The sequence below is a fragment of the Leucoraja erinacea genome, chromosome 8 (genome assembly GCF_028641065.1).
Source record: "Leucoraja erinacea ecotype New England chromosome 8, Leri_hhj_1, whole genome shotgun sequence".
Classification (NCBI taxonomy): domain Eukaryota; kingdom Metazoa; phylum Chordata; class Chondrichthyes; order Rajiformes; family Rajidae; genus Leucoraja; species Leucoraja erinaceus.
The window spans coordinates 70,060,377-70,080,934 of record NC_073384.1 but is presented as its reverse complement, the minus strand read 5'-3'; the positions used below and the strand labels follow the sequence as shown (position 1 = coordinate 70,080,934).

General features: G+C 49.7%; 1 protein-coding gene across 1 annotated transcript in view; it reads left to right on the top strand.

Moving 5' to 3' along the window:
* The window catches only part of LOC129699829 (adenylate cyclase type 8-like), an 81,129-nt gene extending 61,096 nt beyond the window's left edge, over positions 1–20,033 (top strand). The window contains exons 14-18 of the mRNA XM_055639949.1: positions 1,416–1,574; positions 3,346–3,492; positions 4,679–4,774; positions 13,105–13,219; positions 17,250–20,033. Of these exons, the coding sequence (XP_055495924.1) occupies positions 1,416–1,574; positions 3,346–3,492; positions 4,679–4,774; positions 13,105–13,219; positions 17,250–17,626 (894 nt within the window). The 3' untranslated portion in view covers positions 17,627–20,033. The remainder of the gene's footprint in view (positions 1–1,415; positions 1,575–3,345; positions 3,493–4,678; positions 4,775–13,104; positions 13,220–17,249) is intronic.
* Positions 20,034–20,558: the final 525 nt, after the last annotated feature.

Sequence of the window (20,558 nt, the reverse complement as noted above, 5' to 3'; positions counted from 1 at the left end):
CCCCCCTTTCTCACCGTCACCCACCTTCTCTCTTCCAGTACCTTAGGTGTAACAATCTTACTGTAGGACCTGTCGAGGAACGACTCCGTTTCTCAGACTAACTTGTGGCCATCCACTTGCTTCTCCAGTTCCCCAACACGGTCCTTCAGGAGCTGTACCTGTACTTCTCACATTTGTAGCAGCCAGAGGCGCCAGCAGTGTCCTTGACCTCCCACATACTGCAAGCATCACACTGAATCAGCTTGCTTGACATCTCCTTATTTTACATCTCCCTCTCCAGCGTTTTGCGTAGCCTCCTCTCCTCAGCCTCCTCGCCGAAGACTCTTGAGCCAAAGACTCGCACTTTTCTCACAGGGCACTTCCCTCACAAGGCCGCTCCCTCACTGCCGCTCCATAAGAGCCGTTCTCAGAGCTCCCGTGGATTTTGAAGCAACAGCAACAAAGCGAAGCAGGAGAAAGCACTGATTGGGCTCTAGCCCGAGTGGGAGGAGAGTTAGAAGTGAGTCAGAGGGGGAAAACAGTTTAAAACTGAGGAATTTGGTTTGTAAATTGGTAAATTAGGCAATTTATCAGTCAATATAAGCAGGACACCGCGTGTTCCCTCTCCAGGGACACGCGGGTATGAACATAGGCCCAGAAGGGGGGCAGGCAGTCAACCCGGGCAGAAACTTCGACTGCCCGCTGTCTGGACCGGCGAACAGGTAAGCCACTGTGAGATCCGCTCGGGTCTCTCCCTGTCTCTGGGCCCAGGCCTGGTCTCCAGTCCCTCCCTGGCTACATTGACTGCAGTTTTTGCACCTATTAGCTAGTGTAGAATGAGGTTGTGTTCTGATGTACCTCTGGCCACTTGGAGCCTTTGAGAGGAATATCAATGCCATTGGGCCACATTTTTTTCCTTTTTTTCCCCTTTTTTTTTAACCAAAAATAATTGACTCAATTATTGAAAATAATATTTACAGTACAATATAAAACGAAACAAAACCCACCACCATAAAACACGTCAAACAAATATACCAAATAAACTCCTAGACAACTCTATTACAATCCCCATCGAGGATGTGTTCCTCCCCCCGCGGTGCCCAGCAGTCCGGAAATCCCCCCGGGCGCCCGTGGACAGCGCGTAGTCCCTCTCTAACACCACCCGGGCACGGACATAACCCCAAAAAGGGGGAAGGCAGCCGGCTTAACAATCGACCGCCCGCTGCCTGGAGCAGACCGACAGGGAGATCAACCCTCCCCACTCACTGCCTTGTGCCGAAATACCAAAATCGTGGGACTAAAATGCAACCACAACTTGAGAAGCAGCCCCTTCAGATATTCATCCAGGGGGTGGGCCTTGCATTGTGTGTGGGCCTTGCATTGTCCTCGAGGCAATGCAGAGACTGAGTGCCCGTGTTGGTCCCGCACGCTCACAGATCGAGTCAACAGCACGACTGGACTTCCTGTGGAGGCTGCTGGCCAAGAGGGAGATGGAGGAGATGGCAGAGTTACGTCGGCACAACGAGAGTCTCCTCCACAACATCCTGCCTCAACATGTGGCTCATTACTTCCTCAACAAGGATCCCGAAGATGAGGTACAACCCGTTGTGTGCTCTAACTGAACTGCCGTGTGCTCTAACTGAACCCGCTGTGTGCTCTAACTGAACCCACTGTGTGCTCTAACACTGACCCCGCTGTGTGCTCTAACACTGACCCCGCTGTGTGCTCTAACTGAATCCGCTGTGTGCTCTAACACTGAACCATCTGTGTGCTCTAATTAAACCGGCTCTGTGCTCTAACTGAACCCGCTCTGTGCTCCAACTGAATCCGCTCTGTGCTCTAACTGAACCCACTGTGTGCTCTAACTGAACCCGCTGTGTGCTCTAACTGAACCCGCTGTGTGCTCCAACTGAACCCGCTGTGTGCTCCAACTGAACCCACTGTGTGCTCTAACTGAACACGCTGTGTGCTCGAACTGGAACCGCTGTGTGCTCTAACACTGACCCTGATGTGTGCTCTAACATTAAACCCGCTGTGCTCTAACTGAACCCGCCGTGTGCTCTAACTGACCCCGCCGTGTGCTCTAATTGAACCCGCTGTGTGCTCTAACACTGACCCCGCTGTGTGCTCTAACTGAACCCACTGTGTGCTCTAACTGAACCCCCTGTGTGCTCTAACTGAACCCCCCTGTGTGCTCTAACTGAACCCCCTGTGTGCTCTAACTGAACCCACTGTGTGCTCTAACTGAACCCACTATGTGCTCTAACTGAACCCACTGTGTGCTCTAACTGAACCCACTGTGTGCTCTAACTGAACCCACTGTGTGCTCTAACTGAACCCACTGTGTGCTCTAACTGAGGTACACCCGCTGTGTTGCTCTAACTGAACTGCTGTGTCTCTAACTGAACCCGCTGTGTGCTCCTAACTGAACCACTGTGTGCTCGAACTGAATCCACTGTGTGCTCGAACTGAATCCACTGTGTGCTCTAAATGAACCCGCTGTGTGCTCTAAAACTGACCCTGCTGTGTGCTCTGACACTGACCCCACTGTGTCCTACAACACTGACCCGCAGTGTGCTCTAACATTAAACCTGCTGTGTGCTCTCTCACTGACCCCGCTGTGTGCTCTACCTGAACCCTCTGCGTGCTCTGAACCCACTGCGTGCTCTAACTGACCCCGCTGTGTGCTCTAACTGAACCCGCTGCATGCTCTAACTAAACCCGCTGTGTGCTCTGAACCCACTGTGTGCTCTAACTGAACCCGCTGTGTGCTCTAACACTGAACCCAGTGTGTCCTCTAACACTGACCCCGCTGTGTGCTCTAACACTGAACCCACTGTGTCCTCTAACACTGACCCCGCTGTGTGCTCTAACACTGACCCCGCTGTGTGCTCTAACACTGACCCCGCTGTGTGCTCTAACACTGACCCCGCTGTGTGCTCTAACTGAATCCGCTGTGTGCTCTAACACTGACCCTGCTGTGTGCTCTAACTGAACCCGCTGTGTGCTCTAACACTGACTCCGCCGTGTGCTCTAACACTGACCCCGCTGTGTGCTCTAACACTGACCCCGCTGTGTGCTCTAACATTGAACCCGCTGTGTGCTCTAACACTGACCCTGCTGTGTGCTCTAACACTGACCCCGCTGTGTGCTCTAACACTGAACCAGCTGTGTGCTCTAACACTGACCCCGCTGTGTGCTCTAACACTGACCCCGCTGTGTGCTCTAACACTGAACCAGCTGTGTGCTCTAACACTGAACCAGCGTTGTGCTCTAATGAATGCAAGAGCCCTTTTTGGGGATTATTTGAATCTTGTGACAGCTAGATTGTAACGTGTGTTGTACTTGTCTGCCCGCGGTGGCCAGGACGTCTACTTTGAGTCGCACAACGATGTGGGCGTCCTGTTTGCCTCCATCCCGGAGTTCAACGCGTTTTATTCACAGGCGGAGGGCAACAAGCAGGGGATGGCGTGTCTGCAGCTACTCAACGAGATCATCGCAGACTTCGATCAGGTGGTTATTGTGCCGTACCATCCCATGCATGCGTCCCCCACACCCCCAGTGGCCAAAACCCTCCTAAACCATACCCCCCACAACGTCGTCTCCCCCAAACCATCCCCCCCCTGACCCAGCTGTGTGCTCTAACTGAACCCGCTGTAGAGCACACAGCGGATTCAGTTAGAGCACACAGTGGGTTCAGTTAGAGCACACAGCGTGTTCAGTTAGAGCACACAGTGGGTTCAGTTAGAGCACACAGTGGGTTCAGTTAGAGCACACAGCGTGTTCAGTTAGAGCACACAGTGGGTTCAGTTAGAGCATACAGTGGGTTCAGTTAGAGCACACAGTGGGTTCAGTTGGAGCACACAGTGGGTTCAGTTGGAGCACACAGTGGGTTCAGTTAGAGCACACAGCGGGTTCAGTTAGAGCACACAGCGTGTTCAGTTAGAGCACACAGTGGGTTCAGTTAGAGCACACAGTGGGTTCAGTTAGAGCACACAGCGGGTTCAGTTAGAGCACACAGCGGGTTCAGTTAGAGCACACAGTGGGTTCAGTTAGAGCACACAGTGGGTTCAGTTAGAGCACACAGTGGGTTCAGTTAGAGCACACAGTGGGTTCAGTTAGAGCACACAGTGGGTTCAGGGTTCAGTTAGAGCACACAGCGGGTTCAGTTAGAGCACACAGTGGGTTCAGTTAGAGCACACAGGGGGTTCAGTTGGAGCACACAGTTCAGTTAGAGCACACAGCGTGTTCAGTTAGAGCACACAGTGGGTTCAGTTAGAGCACACAGTGGGTTCAGTTGGAGCAGCACACAGTTCAGTTAGAGGCGTGTTCAGTTAGAGCACACAGTGGGTTCAGTTAGAGCACACAGTGGGTTCAGTTAGAGCACACAGTGGGTTCAGTTAGAGCACACAGTGGGTTCAGTTAGAGCACACAGTGGGTTCAGTTAGAGCACACAGTGGGTTCAGTTAGAGCACACAGCGTGTTCAGTTAGAGCACACAGTGGGTTCAGTTAGGGCACACCATTACCCCCCCCCCCCCCCCCCCCCCCCCCCCCCACACCATCCCCCCACTGACCAACACCCCTCCACACCGCCCCCCCCCCCACACCATGCAACCTGGCTCCTACAGTGGCTTTGCCGAGGGTGAACATACCTTGACTGATGGGCTGACCTAATTTTGCTCTGTCTCCACTCTGCAGGCTATGAGTGAAGAACGCTTTAACAATGTAGAAAAGATTAAAACCATTGGGAGTACGTACATGGCAGTATCTGGTCTCACCACGGCGACGGTGGAGGTGTGTACACTCACACTTCACGCACTCTGCACCACATTGCTCACTGCCCAATGCACTTGCCAACCACTTTGAAACACGACGCACACTTTTTCGGTTTAGCTATCGATGACCAAATCACAGCAAGTCAAGCCACGACATCACTACTTCACTCATCCTGGCTTCAATCTAGAGTAGACCTTGGTTGCTGCCTGTGTGGAGTTTGCACGCTCTCCTGCATGCAATGTTTTTCTCACTTCAGTCTTAAATGGCCTCCCCTTTATTCGAAGACTGTGACCCCTGGTTCTGGACTTGCCCAACATTGGGAGCATTTTTCCTGCATCTAGCTTGTCCAGTCCTTTATAATTGTATACATTTCTATAAGATCCCACCTCATCCTTCTAAACTCCAGTGAATACAATCTTTCATCATATGACAGTCCCGCCATCCCATGGATCAATCTCGTGAATCTACCCTGCACTGCCTCAATCACAAGGATGTCCTTCCTCAAATTAGGAGACCAAAACTGTACACAATACTCCAGATGTGGTCTTACCAGAGCCCTGTACAATTGCAGAAGAACCTCTTTACTCCTATACTGAAATCCCCTTGTTATGTGGTATTACATCCCAATTACTGTGGTCAATATACTGATCAATGAAGGCAAGCATGCCAAACGCCTTCCTCACTCCCCGTCTACCTTGGCTGGGGATTTCACCCCGTCTTGGCATTGATCATGGCATCTTGTCATCCCCGAGATTCAAGGCAGAGAATCCCCAGCGTCTCCCTCCATATCAGATGTGGTCTCACCAGGGCCTGATGGTCTGCATCACAGGCTACTCAAGGAGGTGGCTCTAGAAATCGTGGATGCATTGGTGATCATTTTCCAATGTTCTATAGATTCAGGATTAGTTCCTGTGGATTGGAGGGTAGCTAATGTTATCCATCTTTTCAAGAAAGGAGCGAGAGAGAGAACAGGGAATTATAGACCAGTTAGCCTGACATCGGTGGTGGGGAAGATGCTGGAGTCAATTATTAAATAAGTAATAATGGTGCATTTGGATAGTACCTGTAGTAACAGGATTGGTCCAAATCAGCATGGATTCATGAAGAGGAAATCCTGCTTGACTAATCTTCTGGAATTTTTTGAGGATGTGACAAGTAAAATGGATGAAGAAGAGCCAGTGGATGTAGTGTATCTGGACTTTCAGAAAGCCTTTGATAAGGTCCCACACAGGAGATTCGTGGGCAAAATCAGAGCACATGGTATTGGGGGTAGGGTATTGACATGGTTAGAGAATTGGTTGGCAGACAGGAAACAAAGAGTAGGAATAAACGTGTCCCTGTCAGAATGGCAGGCAGTGGCGAGTGGAGTGCCACAAGGCTCGGTGCTGGGACGAGTAACATTAAAAGTAACATTAGCAAATTTGCAGATGAGACTAAGCTGGGTGGCAATGTGAACTGCGAAGATGATGTTCGGAGGTTGCAGGGTGATTGGGACAGGTTGAGTGAGTGGGCAGATGTAGTAGAATGTAGATAAATGTGAGGTTATCCACTTTTGCGGCAAAAACAAGGAGGCAGATTATTATCTCAATGGTGTCAGATTAGGAAAAAGGGAAGTGCAACGAGATCTGGGTGTCCTTGTGCACCTATCCCTGAAAGTTAAACATGCAGCTACAGCAGCCAGTGAAGAAAGCCTGTTGACCTTCATAACGAGAGGATTTGAGTATAGGAGTAAAGAGATCCTTCTGCAGTTGTACAAGGCCCCGGTGAGACCACATCTGGAGTATTGTATGCAGTTTTGGTCTCCTAATTTGAGGAAGGACGTCCTTGCTATTGAAGCATAGCATAGGTTCACAATTTTAATCCCCGGGATGGCATAGAAACATAGAAAACATAGCAAATAGGTGCAGGAGTATTCCATTAGACCCTTCGAGCCTGCACCGCCATTCAATATGATCATGGCTGATCATCCAACTCAGTATCCTGTACCTGCTTTCTTTCCATACCACCTGATCCCTTTAGCCACAAGGGCCACATCTAACTCCCTCTTAAATATAGCCAATGAACTGGCCTCAACTACTTTCTGTGGCAGAGAATTCCAGAGATTCACCACTCTCTGTGTAAAAAATGTTTTTCTCATCTCAGTCCTAAAAGACTTCCCCCTTATCCTTAAACTATGACCCCTTGTTCTGGACTTCCCCAACATCGGGAACAATCTTCCTGCCATCCCAGGAATCAGTCTGGTGAACCTTCTCTGTACTCCCTCTATGGCAAAAATGTCTTTCCTCAGATTAGGAGACCAAAACTGTACGCAATACTCCAGGTGTGGTCTCACCAAGACCCTGTACAACTGCAGTAGAACCTCCCTGCCCCTATACTCAAATCCTTTTGCTATGAATGCTAACATACCATTCGCTTTCTTCACTGCCTGCTGCACCTGCATGCCTACTTTCAATGACTGGTGTACCATGACACCCAGGTCTTGTTGCATCTCCCCTTTTCCTAATCGGCCACCATTCAGATAATAGTCTACTTTCCTGTTCTTGCCACCAAAGTGGGTAACTTCAAATGTATCCACATTATACTGCATCTGCCATGCATTTGCCCACTCACCCGACCTATCCAAGTCACCTTGCAGCCTCCTAGCATCCTCCTCACAGCTGACACTGCCCCCCAGCTTCGTGCCATCTGCAAACTTGGAGATGTTGCATTCAATTCCCTCGTCCAAATCATTAATATATATTGTTTGGAAGTGCAACGAGATCTGGGTGTCCTTGTACACCAGTTGTACAAGGCCCTGGTGAGACCACATCTGGAGTATTGTGTGCAGTTTTGGTCTCCTAATTTGAGGAAGGACATCCTTGCTATTGAGGCAGTGTGGCATCGGTTCACAAGGTTAATTCCCGGGATGGCGGAACTGTCATATGAGGAAAGATTGGAAATAGTGGGCTTGTATTCACTGGAATTTAGAAGGATGAGAGGGTATCTTATAGAAACATAGATAAGCTAGATGCAGAAAACATGGTCCCAATGTTGGGGGAGTCCAGAACCAGAAATAGTCTATGAATAAAGGGGAGGCCATTTAAAACTGAGACGAGAAAAAAAAAATTCACTCAGAGAGTTGTGAATTAGTGGAATTCTCTGCCACAGAGGGCAGTAGAGGCCAATTCACTGGATGAATTTAAGAGAGTTAGATAGAGCTCTCGTGACTAGTGGAATGAAGGAATATGGGGAGAAGGCAGGCACGGGGTTACTGCCTTTGTCATAACTCTTGTAAGCTAGAATCCCACTGGGGTCAAAGAGAATGCAGTGCTACTCAGAGGGACTATACATACAACTAAGCTGTGATGTGGTTACAGCAAGCAATGACATTGGTTTATTGCTGTCACGGGTGTCCAGACACATTGACAATAGCATGTTAGCTATGGAGATTAGACCAGGCATGAGTACAATCAGGTTTTACATGTAGGAAAGCTAACAGATCATTAGTTATTGCGAGGGCAATTGAATGCAAACATGTGCAGGTAGCAGGGATTTAGATTCTTAACGGCCTGTCCCACTTAGGCGATTTTTTCAGCGACTGCCGCTGACTGTCACAGTTGTAGCAGGTCGCTGAAAAAACAGTGACTGGACCTCCCCCACTCCCCCACGATAATGTCTACGACAAGCTACAACCGACCACCTAGTCGACGTCAAGCTACTGACAACCAGCGACCCTATAGGACGTCCACCTACGACCACACCTGTGACAACCTACGGACACATAGGCGACAACCTACGCCAACCAAAGTCAACCTACGTCCACCCGCGACAAGCTACGACCCTGTCGTAGCCTGAGGAGATGACCCACGACCATACAGGCGTCACCCCGCAACCATGTAGCGACAGCCTATCCGCCTGTAGGCACCGAAAAAATCGCCGGTGGAACAGGGGCTTTAGACCACTGGGATCTGTTTTGGGGTAAGGGTGAATTGTACAAAAGGGACGGGTTGCAAAGGGATAGGGGAGTATGGCCAAGTGAAATAGGAATTGATGTGAAAGGTGAGGTGAGTAATGGATTAAAAGTATTATATATGAATGCGTGAAGTATAGAAAATGAAGTGGACGAGCTTGAGGCTCAGTTAGAAATTGGCATGCATGATGTTGTGGGAATTACAGAGACATGGCTGCAAGAGGACCAGGGCTGGGAACTGAATATTCAAGGGTATACATCCTATCGAAAAAACAGACAGGTGGGCAGAGGGGGTGGGGTAGCTCGGTTGGTGAGGAATTAAATTCAGTCCTTTGCGAGCGGTGACATTGAAACAGGAGATGTAGAGTCAGTATGGATGGAACTGAGGAATTGTAAGGGTAAAAAGACCCTAATGGGAGTTGTCTACAGGCCCCCAAACAGTAGCCTGGATGTCGGGTGCAAATTGAATCAGGAGTTAAAATTGGCGTTGTATGGTAATGCTATGGTGGTTATGGGAGATTTCAACATGCAGGTAGACTGGGAATATCAGGTTGGTACTGGACTCCAAGAAAAGGAGTTTGTGGAGTGCCACCGAGATGGATTCTTAGAGCAGCTTGTATTGGAGCCTACAAGGGAGAAGGCAATTCTGGATTTAGTGTTGTGTAATGAACAGGATTTGATAAAGGAACTCGAGGTAAAGGAGCCATTAGGAGGTAGTGACCATAATATGATGTTTTGATTTACAATTTGAGAGGGAGAAGGGTAAATCGTAGGTGTCAGTATTACAGTTGAACAAAGGAGAATATGGAGCCATGAGGGAGGAGCTGGCCAAAGTTGACTGGAAAGATACCCTAGCAGGGATGACAGTGGAACAACAACGGCAGGTATTTCTGGGAATAATACAGAAGGTGCAGGATCAGTTCATTCCAAAGAGGAAGAAAGATTCCAAGGGGAGTAGGGGGTGACAGTGGCTTACAAGGGAAGTCAGGGACAATATAAAAATAAAAGATATAACATGAATATAACATAGCAAAGATGAGCGGGAAGCCAGAGGATTGGAAAACTTGGAGGGTAGCTAATGTTATCCCGCTTTTTCAGAAAGGAGGGAGAGAGCAAACAGGGAAATATAGACCAGTTAGCCTGACATCGATGGTGGGGAAGATGCTGGAGTCAATTATAAAAGATGAAAGAGTGGCATTTGGATTGCAGTAACAGGATCGGTCCGAGTCAGCATGGATTTACGAAGGGGAAATCATGCTTGATTAATCTTCTGGAATTATTTGAGGATGTAACTAGGAAAATGGACAAGGGAGAGCCAGTGGATGTAGTGTACCTGGACTTTCAGAAAGCATTTGATAAGGTCCCACATAGGAGATTAGTGGGCAAAATTAGGGCACATGATATTGGGGGTAGGTTGCTGACATGGATAGAAAATTGGTTGGCAGACAGGAAACAAAAAGTAGGAATAAACGGGTCCCCTTCAGAATGGCAGGCAGTGACTAGTGGGGTACCGCAAGGGTCGGTGCTGGGGCCACAGCTATTTACTATATACATTAATGATTTAGATGAAGGGATTAAAAGTAACATTAACAAATTTGCAGATGACACAAAGCTGGGTGGCAGTGTGAACTGTGAGGAGGATGCTATGTGGATGCAAGGTGACTTGGACAGGTTGGGTGAGTGGGCAGATGCATGCAAGATGCAGTTTAATGTGAATAAATGTGTGGTTATCCTGTTTGGTGGCAAGAACAGGAAGGCAGATTATTATCTGAATGGTGTCAAGTTAGGAAAAGGGAAAGTACAACGAGATCTAGGGGTCCTTGTTCATCAGTCAGTGAAAGTAAGCATGCAGGTACAGCAAGCAGTGAAGAAAGCAAATGGCATGTTGGCCTTCATAACAAGAGGAGTTGAGTATAGAAGCAAAGAGGTCCTTCTACAGCTGTACAGGGCCCTAGTGAGACCACACCTGGAGTATTGTGTGCGTTTTTGTTCCCCTAATTTGAGGAAGGACATTCTTGCTGTTGAGATAGTGCAGTGTAGGTTCACAAGGTTAATTCCCGGGATGGCGGCACTGTCATATGTTGATATAATAGAGCAGCTGGGCTTATATACACTGGAATTTAGAGGGATGACAGGGAATCTTATTGAAACGTATAAGATTATTACGGGGTTTAAGAGGGAACTGCAGATGCTGGAGAATCGAAGGTTACACAGAAAAGCTGGAGAAACTCAGCGGGTGCAGCAGCATCTATGGAGCGAAGGAAATAGGCAACGTTTCGGGCCGAAACCCTTCTTCAGACTGATCGGGGGTGGGGGTAGGTGGGGACAAGAAAGGGAAAAGGAGGAGTAGCCAGAAGGCTGGAGGGTGGGAGGAGACAGCAGGGGAGCTGAGGAAGGGGAGGAGACAGCAAGGACTAACAAAATTGGGAGAATTCGATGTTCATGCCCCGGGGGTGCAAACTCCCCAAACGGAATATGAGGTGCTGTTCCTCCAATTTCCGGTGCTGCTCGCTGTGGCCATGGAGGAGACCCAGGACAGAGAGGTCGGAGGCCGAGTGGGAGGGGGAGTTGAAGTGCTGAGCCACCGGAAGGTCAGCTTGGTTATTGCGGACCGAGCGGAGGTGTTCGGCGAAACGATCGCCCAACCTCCGCTTGGTCTCACCGATATAGATCTGCTGACATCTAGAGCAGCGGACGCAATAGATGAGGTTGGAAGAGATGCAGGTAAACCTCTGTCGCACCTGGAACGATTGCTTGGGTCCTTGAAAGGAGTCGAGGGGGGAGGTAAAGGGACAAGTGTTGCATCTCGTGCGGTTGCAAGGGAAAGTGCCCGGGGAGGGGGTGGACCGAGAGGGAAGGGAAGAATTGACAAGGGAGTTATGGAGGGAGCGGTCTTTGCGGAAGGCAGATATGGGGGGAGATGGGAAGATGTGGCGAGTAGTGGGGTCACGTTGGAGGTGGCGAAACTGACGGAGGATTATTTTTTGTATGTGACGGCTGGTGGGGTGAAAGGTGAGGACTAGGGGGACTCGGCCCTTGTTGTGAGTGCGGGGATGGGGAGAGAGAGCAGTGTTGCGGGGTATGGAGGAGACCCTGGTGCGAGCCTCATTTATGGTGGAGGAGGGGAACCCCCGTTCCCTGAATAGTGAGGACATTTCAGATGTCCTGGTGTGGAACGCCTCATCCGTGGAGCAGATGCGGCGTAGACGGAGGAATTGGGAGTAGGGGATGGAGTCCTTACAGGAAGCAGGGTGGGAAGACGTGTAGTCCAGATAGCCATGGCAGTCAGTGGGGTTTGTAGTGTATGTCGGTTAGAAGTCTATCACCTGCAATGGAGATAGTGAGGTCAAGGAATGGTAGGGAAGTGTCGGAAATGGTCCAGGTGTATTTCAGTGCCGGATGGAAATTAGTGGTGAAGTGGATGAAGTCAGTCAGTTGTGTGCGGGTGCCCCTACTCCCAATTCCTCCGTCTACGCCGATGGAAAAACCCAAGATTATTACGGGATTGGACACGCTCGAGGCAGGAAACATGTTCGTAATGTTGGGGGAGTCCAGAACCAGGGGCCACAGTTTAAGAATAAGGAGTAAGCCATTTAGAACGGAGATGAGGAAAAACTTTTTCACCCAGAGAATTGTGAATCTCTGGAATTCTCTGCCTCAGAAGGCAGTGAAGGCCAATTCTCTGAATGTTTTCAAGAGAGAGTTAGATAGAGCTCTGAAAGATAGCGGGGTCAGGGGATATGGGGAGAAGGCAGGAATGGGGTACTGATTGTGGATGATCACGTTGAATGGCGGTGCTGGCTCAAAGGGCCGATTGGCCTCCTCCTGGAGGTCTCTCAAGTTCTATTTGTATTTTAGTCCCACGATCCTGGAGTTTGGGCACAGGGCAGGGAGTGGGGAGGGGTGAGACCTCCCTGTCGGTATGCTCCTGGGCCTGGCTAAGATACCATAACGACTGCTTGATGTGTTGTGACCATTGAACGTTGATGTACGTTTGCTACACATGCAATGTCATATGCAATTGTTGAATAATGTCCCTGGAATGGAAAATAGAAAGGTTTATAGGATGAGTGAGTTGCACACAGTGCTGGAGTAGCTCTGCGGGTCAGGCAGCGTCTGTGGAGAGAATGGATGGGCAATGTTTTGGGTCAGGCACCTTCTTCAGACTGAAACGTTGCCTGTCCATTCCCTCCACAGATGCTGCCTGACGCCTGACCCACTGAGTTCCTCCAGCACTTTGTGTTACTGGTTGGGGGGGGGGGGGGGGGGGTGTTATCCATCTAGAGCAAGCCACCTTTTTGTGTCATCTGCACACTAGCTACTCATTAGGAGAGGGCTGGGCTGGGTGTGCGTGAGGGTGGAGTGGAGTGGTACCAGTTAACATGCGCTGTTGTTGCAGGGGAACGACGATGAATGGCAGCACCTGTGCAACCTGGCAGACTTTGCGATCGCTCTGGAGAGTATCATGGCTCAGATCCAACACCACTCCGACATTGACTTCAAGCTCCGCGTGGGTGAGTCTGGGCAGCACGGTACACACAGTGGGCACCAGAGTCCATGCGGCATGCAGGGCACCAGCGCAGCAACACTGCTATATAGACCTGCAGGTGCTGCTTTAAACCGAAGATAGACACAAAAAGCTGGTGTAACTCAGCGGGTCAGGCAGCGAGCGTCTCTGGAGAGAAGGAATTGGTGACGTCTGAAGAAGGGTCTCATAGACATAGAAAATAGGTGCAGGAGTAGCCATTTGGCCCTTCGAGACTGCACCGCCATTCATTATGATCATAGCTGATCATCCAACTCAGTATCCCATCCCTGCCTTCTCTCCATACCCCCTGATCCCTTTAGCCACAAGGGCCCCATCTAACTCCCTCTTAAATATAGCCAATGAACTGGCCTCAACTACCTTCTGTGGCAGAGAATTCCAGAGATTCACCACTCTGTGTGAAAAATGTTTTTCTCATCTCGGTCCTAAAAGATTTCCCCCTTATCCTTAAACTGTGACCCCTTGTTCTGGACTTCCCCAACATCGGGAACAATCTTCCTGCATCTCCAGCCATTTCCTGAGCGCCCTGAGCCAGCAACATGTCCCGGGACTGATTCACACCAGGAGCCAGCAAAATTGTCCCATGTGGGGAGGTTAGAAGACCAGACGGAAACACAAGGTGCTGGCATCTCCAGTAAACACACAGTGCAGGAGGAACGCAGTGGGTCAAGCAGCATCTGTGGAGGGAATGGACAGGTTGGGACCCTGCCTCAGTCCAGACCCGCATTACCATCTGGGTAAAGGCATTGGTTTAGTGACAGGAATCAGAGGGGAGTTGTACAGAGTGGGAGCCTGTAATCCATTGTTATAGAGTCATACAGCATAGAAACAGACCCTTCGGCCCAACTCCTCCATGCCAGCGAAGCTGTCTGAATGTCTTTTAAGCATCACCATTGTAGTCACCCCGACCACTTCCTCGGGCAGCTCGTTCCATACACCTATACACTGTCCTCTGTGATGATATTACCCCTCAGGTACCTTTTAAATTTAACATCTAACATCCAATTTAACAAATTTAAATCCCAACATTTAAGAAACAGACAGGTATATGGATAGGACAGGTTTGGAGGGATATGGACCAAATGCAGGCAGGTGGGACTAGTATAGCGGGGACATGTTGGCCATTGTGGGCAAGTTGGGCTAAAGGGCATTATGACTCTAAATCCACTTGTATTTACATCACTGTGTCTGGCTGAATGAAATTCCAACTGTAACTTCTTGCCCCATTTTCTCAGTCGCAGAGTTATACAATGTATCCATGGCGACCAAGATGCTCATCTCAGCTTGTCCCATTTGCCCACTTTATGCTCCTGGCCAAGCCCTATGCCGCATGGGTGACCCAGGGACATGCATATCTCCCATTAGTTCAGGCCCATGATTCTCAAATCTCTCTGTAATCTGCTGCTTGTTCCCGCTGGCTGTGTATACGCCTATGTATGTATACATGTGTGTGTAGCCGTGTTTGCGCCTGTGTGTGAGTGCAAGTGTGTATGTATGTGTGAGTGTGTGTATATGTGCATGTGTGACCGTATATGTGTGCGTGTATGTGTGTGCATGTGCGTGTGCACGTGCGTGCGTGCATGTATGTGCGTAAGTGTGTGCATGCATATGCACGTGTGTGTGTTTACGTATGTGTGCATGCACATGTGTGTGTATGTGTGCGTGTGCTGTGTGCATGTATATGTGTGAGCATGTGTACGTGTGTGCGTGTGCGCACGTGTGTACGTGTATGTGTGTGCGTGTGCCTGTGCACGAGTGAGTTTGTGCATGTGCGAGTGCGTGTATGTGCGTGTGTCTGTGCATGTTCATGTGTGCATGCATGTGTGTGCATACATGTGTGTATGTTTACGTGTGTGTACATGTGTGTATGTTTATGTGTGTGTGCGCATGCATGTGTGCATGTGTGTGCGTGCGGTGTGTGTGTGTACATGCTTGCGTGTGTGTGTGCTTGTGTGTGCATGCGTAAGTGTATGTGTGTGAGTGTGCGGGCACGTGTGTACGTGTGTCATTGAGCCTGCGTGCGTGTACACATGTGTGTGTGCATGTATGTGTGTGCATGCCTGCCTGTGTGTGTGTACGTGCGTGTGTGTGCATGCATGCATGTCTGTATGTGTGTGTGTGTGTACATGTGTGTGAGTGCGTGTATGTATGTCTGTGTGTGTGCATGCGTATGTATGCATGTGTGTGTATGTGTACTTGTTTGGTGCGTGTGGTGTACATGTGTGTGAACGGATGCGTGTGTGTGCATGTGCGTTTGTGCATGTGTGTGTTCGTGTGTGTGTGTGTTTGTGTGTACTTGTGTGTTCATGCATGTTGAGTACGTCTGTGTGAATGTGTGCGTGTATGTGTGAGCGTGCGTGCATGTGTGCGTGTGTGTATATGCGTGTGCGTGTGTGTATATGCGTGTGCGTGTACTTGCATGTGTGTGTAAGTATGTGTGCATGCGTGCATGTATGTATACACGTGCGGGCATTTGCGTGCGTTTGTGCATGTGTGTTCGTACATGTATGTGTACGTGTGTGTATGTGTGTGCTTGTGTGTTCATGCATGTGTGTACGTCTGGTGTGAATGTGTGCGTATATGTGCGTGCGTGTGCGTGCAGGTGTGTGCATGCATGTGTGTGTACGCATGTGTGTGTGCGCACGTGTGTGCATGCATGTGTGGGCAAATGTGTGTGTGCGTACGTATGTATGTGTGTACGTGTGTGCATACGTGTAGACGTATGTGTGTGTGTGCGAGTGTATGTGTGTGTACGTGTGTGTGTGCGTGTGCATGTGTGTGTGCGTGCATGTGTCTGCATGCATGCGTATGTGTGTACATGCCTGTGTCTATGCATGTGTGCGTGTGTGTACATGCATGTGCATGTGTGCATGCGTACTTGTGTGTGCATGTGCATGCATACTTGTGTGCATGCGTGCGTGTTTAAGTGTGTGTGCGTGCGTGTGCATGTGTGTGCATGCGTGTGTCTGTGCGTGTGCGCATGTATGCATGTGTGTGCGCATGTGTGTGCATGTGTATGCATGTGTGCACATGTGTACGTGTGTGTGCTCTTGCATGCCTGTGTATATGTATGTTTGTGTGCGTACATGTATGTATGTGTGTACATGCGTGCATACGTGTACGCGTATGTGTGTGTGCGAGCGTGTGCATGTGTGCATGTGTGTGTATGTGTGTGTGCGCGTGCATATGTGTGCATGCATGTGGCTGCCTGCATGCATATGTGTGTAGATGCCTGTGTGTGTATGTGCGTGCGTACGTGTGTGTGCATTTGTGTGTGTGAATGCGTGCGCACGTGCGTACGTATGCCTGTGCCAGCGTTTGCCAGCCTGTGCCACTCGTGTACGTGTGTGTGCGCATGCATGTATGTATGTGTGTGTGTATGCGTGTGTGTGCGTGCCTACCTGTGCATTCGTGTGTGCATGCATGCGTGTGTATGCGTGTGTGCATGTGTGTGCGTGTATACGCATGCGCGTCCGTGCGTGTGCATGTGTGTGTGCATATGCATGCCTGTGTGTGTGTGTGGGTGCGCGCGTGTGTGTGAATGCATGTGTGCGCATGCATGCCTGTGTGTGTGCGCATGCATGCCTGTGTGCGTGCACGCATGCATGCCTGTGTGCATGCCTCTGTGCGTGTGTGTGTATGCATGCCTGTGTGTGTGTACGCATGCATGCCTGTGTGTGTGCATGTGCGTGTGAGCGCATGCATGCCTGTGTGTGTGTGTGTGTGTGTGCGTGCGGGCATGTGCGTGCATGTGTGTGTACGTGTGTGTGCGTGCGTGTGTGTGTACGCGTGTGTGCGCATGTGTGGGCAAATGTATGTGTGTGTGCGTGCATGTGCGTTGTGTGTGTGCGCGCATGCATGCCTGTGTGTGTGTGTGCGCGTGCGCGTGTGTGTGGGTGCGCGCTTGTGTGTGCGTGAGTGCGTGTACGCGCGTGTGTGTGTGTGTGTGCGCGTGCGCGTGTGTGTGCGTGTGCTGACGGCTCTGGCTCATGTTGCAGGATTCAGCCATGGATTTGCGATCTCAGGAGTGATTGGAGCAAAGAAGCCTCAGTTTGACATCTGGGGCACGACAGTGAACATGGCGAGTCGCATGGACTCCACGGGTGTGAGTGGGAGGGTGCAGGTGCCCGCTGATACCCAGGTGGTCCTGTCCCTGCGCGGCTTTGTGCTGGAGTACCGGGGAGCCATTACCATTAAGGGCTTCTCGGAGACGCAGGGCAAGATGGATACCTACTTCCTGTTGGGGAGAGCGAAGGAGATTGTGAAGCATCACTGGATGAGGCGGATGAGTTCCCAGCAGACGCTGTCCGCCTTTGTGTCTGGTCTGGTGCAGCAGAAGAACACACCGGCACCCCCCAACAACAGGGATAACTAGTGCCGTGCCCAGCACTGCCTGGCCCACATCGGCACGGCTCAGCGCCACACATCCTCCTCCATGGAGCAGGCGCTAATGTGATTGTGTAATAATGTAGTGCAGTGAATTTATAGAGAGATGTAAGTGGTTGCTCAGGTTGAGGAGAGGCTGTGTATCAGCACAGCGGCAGCCTCCGTCCAGCCTCCGTCTTGAGCCCAGACACGCTCGCCGCCGCCAGTGTGGTGAGACCCATGCCTGGCTTCGTCTGCTCGAGGCTCTGACCTCCAGTCGTTGCCCACTGTGGGACAGACAAGCAGCAGTCCCAGCTAACCCTAACCCTAACCCAATGAAAACCTTAACCCTACCCCCATCCCAGCATCAGTGGGCTGGCACCAGAGCAACACACAGTAATGCAGGACTCAATATTAAATCTGATCTCAGCTGAAACTGATGCTGTGTGTGTGTGTGTGTGGAAGTCATTTATTTCATTCCATACCCACTTGCTCATCATTCCTCCCACATTCACACCCAGCTTGTTAATATACACCACAGGCAGCCCGCCCACCAGCACCCATCCCTGTCACACACAATAGTGAAAGGCCCAGATAGATAGATGTGGAGAGGATGTTTCCACTAGTGGGAGAGTCTGGGACTAGAGGTCATAGCCTCGGAATACATGGACGTTCTTTTAGGAAGGAGATGAGGAGGAATTTCTTTAGTCAGAGAGTGGTGAATCTGTGGAATTCATTGCCACAGAAGGCTGTGGGGGCCATCAATGTATATTTGTAATGCAGTGATAGATAGATTCTTGAGTGTGGTCGGTGGGATCTTACCAACGCCTGCCTTTGGGTAGACAGTGTGTCCTTGGTACCAGGCAGCAGTGGTTGGTATTTCAATTACAGTTGAGTTTATTGTCACGTGTACCGAGGTACAGTGAAAATAATTTGTTGCGTGCTAATCAGTCAGCAGAAAGACAATACATGATTACAATCAACCCATTTACTGTGGTAGATACATGATAAAGGGAATGACGTTTAGTACAAGGTAAAACCAGTAAAGTCCGATCAAGGATAGTCCGAGGGTCACCAAAGAGGTAGATAGTAGTTCAGGACTGCTCTCTGGTTGTGGTAGGATGATTCAGTTGTCTGATAACAGCTGGGAAGAAACTTTCCCTGAATCTGTAGGTGTGCGTTTTCACACTTATGCCCAATGGGATTTGATAATGCTGCTGACCTTGCCGAGGTAGCGTGAGGTGTAAATGGAGTCAATGAAAGGGAGACACAAAAAGCTGGAGTAACTTCGTGGGACAGGCAGCATCTCTGGAGAGAAGGAATGGGTGACGTTTCAGGTGGAGACCCTTCTTCAGGGCCAGGGAGGTTGGTTTGTGCGATGGTCTGGGCTGTGCCCACAATTCGCTGCAATTTCTTGCAGTCTTGGATGGAGCTGTTCCCAAACCATGCTGCGGTGCATCCTGACAAAATGCCAATTTTTGTTTCCCGTGGGATATGGTTTAGTTTAGTTTAGAGATACAGCACGGAAACAGGCCCTTTGGCCCACCGAATCCGCACCGACCAGCGATCCCCGCACATTAACACTAACCCGCGCCCACTAGGGACAACGTACATTTATACCAAGCCATTAAGCTACAAACCTGTACGTCTTTGGAGTGCGGGGGGAAACCGAAGATCTTGGAGAAAACCCACGCAGTTCACAGGGAAAACGTACAGACAGCACCCATAGTCAGGATTGAACCCGGGTCTCTGGCTGCAAGCGCTGTAAAGGCCCTGTCCCACTATACGAGAGTTCTACCGAGTTTAAAAAAATAATCAAACTCGTAAGTATGTAGAATGTACGTAGCGGGTGCGTCGGAACTCGGGACGTCTCTTAGCGGCTCGTAACGCTAACGGCAGGTACTCGGGAAACGCGGTAAGCTCGTGAAGGTTTGCCGAAAGAGTGTCCACGAGAGTCCCCGAGTACCTACGAATGGCTATTACCGTAATTCTCCGAGTTCAAATCAGGGGAAAGTCGGGAGAACACGTGAATGACCTCGTACAGTGGGACAGGGGCTTAAGGTAGCAACTCCATTGCTGTGCCACCATGGGTTGTTCCAGCTTCATCCACCCTGTATGAAAGAAACCCAGCTGCTCTCCGGGGGTGACTGGCACTCTGTTCTTTTTTTTTTTAATTATTATTTTTATTAGAAGCAATTGTACAAGAATATAACATTCGGCATGTAAAATTATACTATTATTGTACAGCTTCACTTTTAACCTTTTAACCTGAAAATGAGAGAAAAGAGAGAAAGAACAAGAAAGGGAAAAAGTGAAAAGATAGGACCCCTAGACTACCAAAGTAGTGTGGCCAGAGAGCGAATAAAGATATCAGAGAGGAAAAGGAAAAAGAAAAGGAAAAAGAAAGATAAAAGAGGAGATATGCCTGCTTCCCCCCCCCCTGCTCCTGCCCACCTCACCCAACCCAGAATCGGATTTAAATCTAAATTTGTGTTGTGCCATACTATCCTTGTAAGAATTCGGTGAATATCCAGACATGTCTTGAAAAATTGATCTGGTTTTTTTCTGCCAAGCCAAGCCTAATATTTTCCAAATGTAGTGCCTCGGACATATTTGTAATCCACATCTTCACAGTAGGGGCTGTTGTGTGTTTCCAAAATGTAACTGTAAGTATTAGTGTTTTTGCCGTTATCAGGCCATAGTTAAGGAGACGTCTTTGAAATAATGTTAGCTCAGAACAAGCTTCTGACGTACCTGGCAGTGTGTTCCACTGTGATGGCTGATCCACTCTTACCATTTACAGTGCTGAATTCACCACTCTCCCCCTCTCACACGTATCCTGTTTGTCTTGATGTTATTTTCCAGTTTACTCAAGGTTCTCCTGACGTATTGTTCCCCACGACCAACCTCCTCCCTCCGCCAAGTCAGTGCCTCTTAAACCA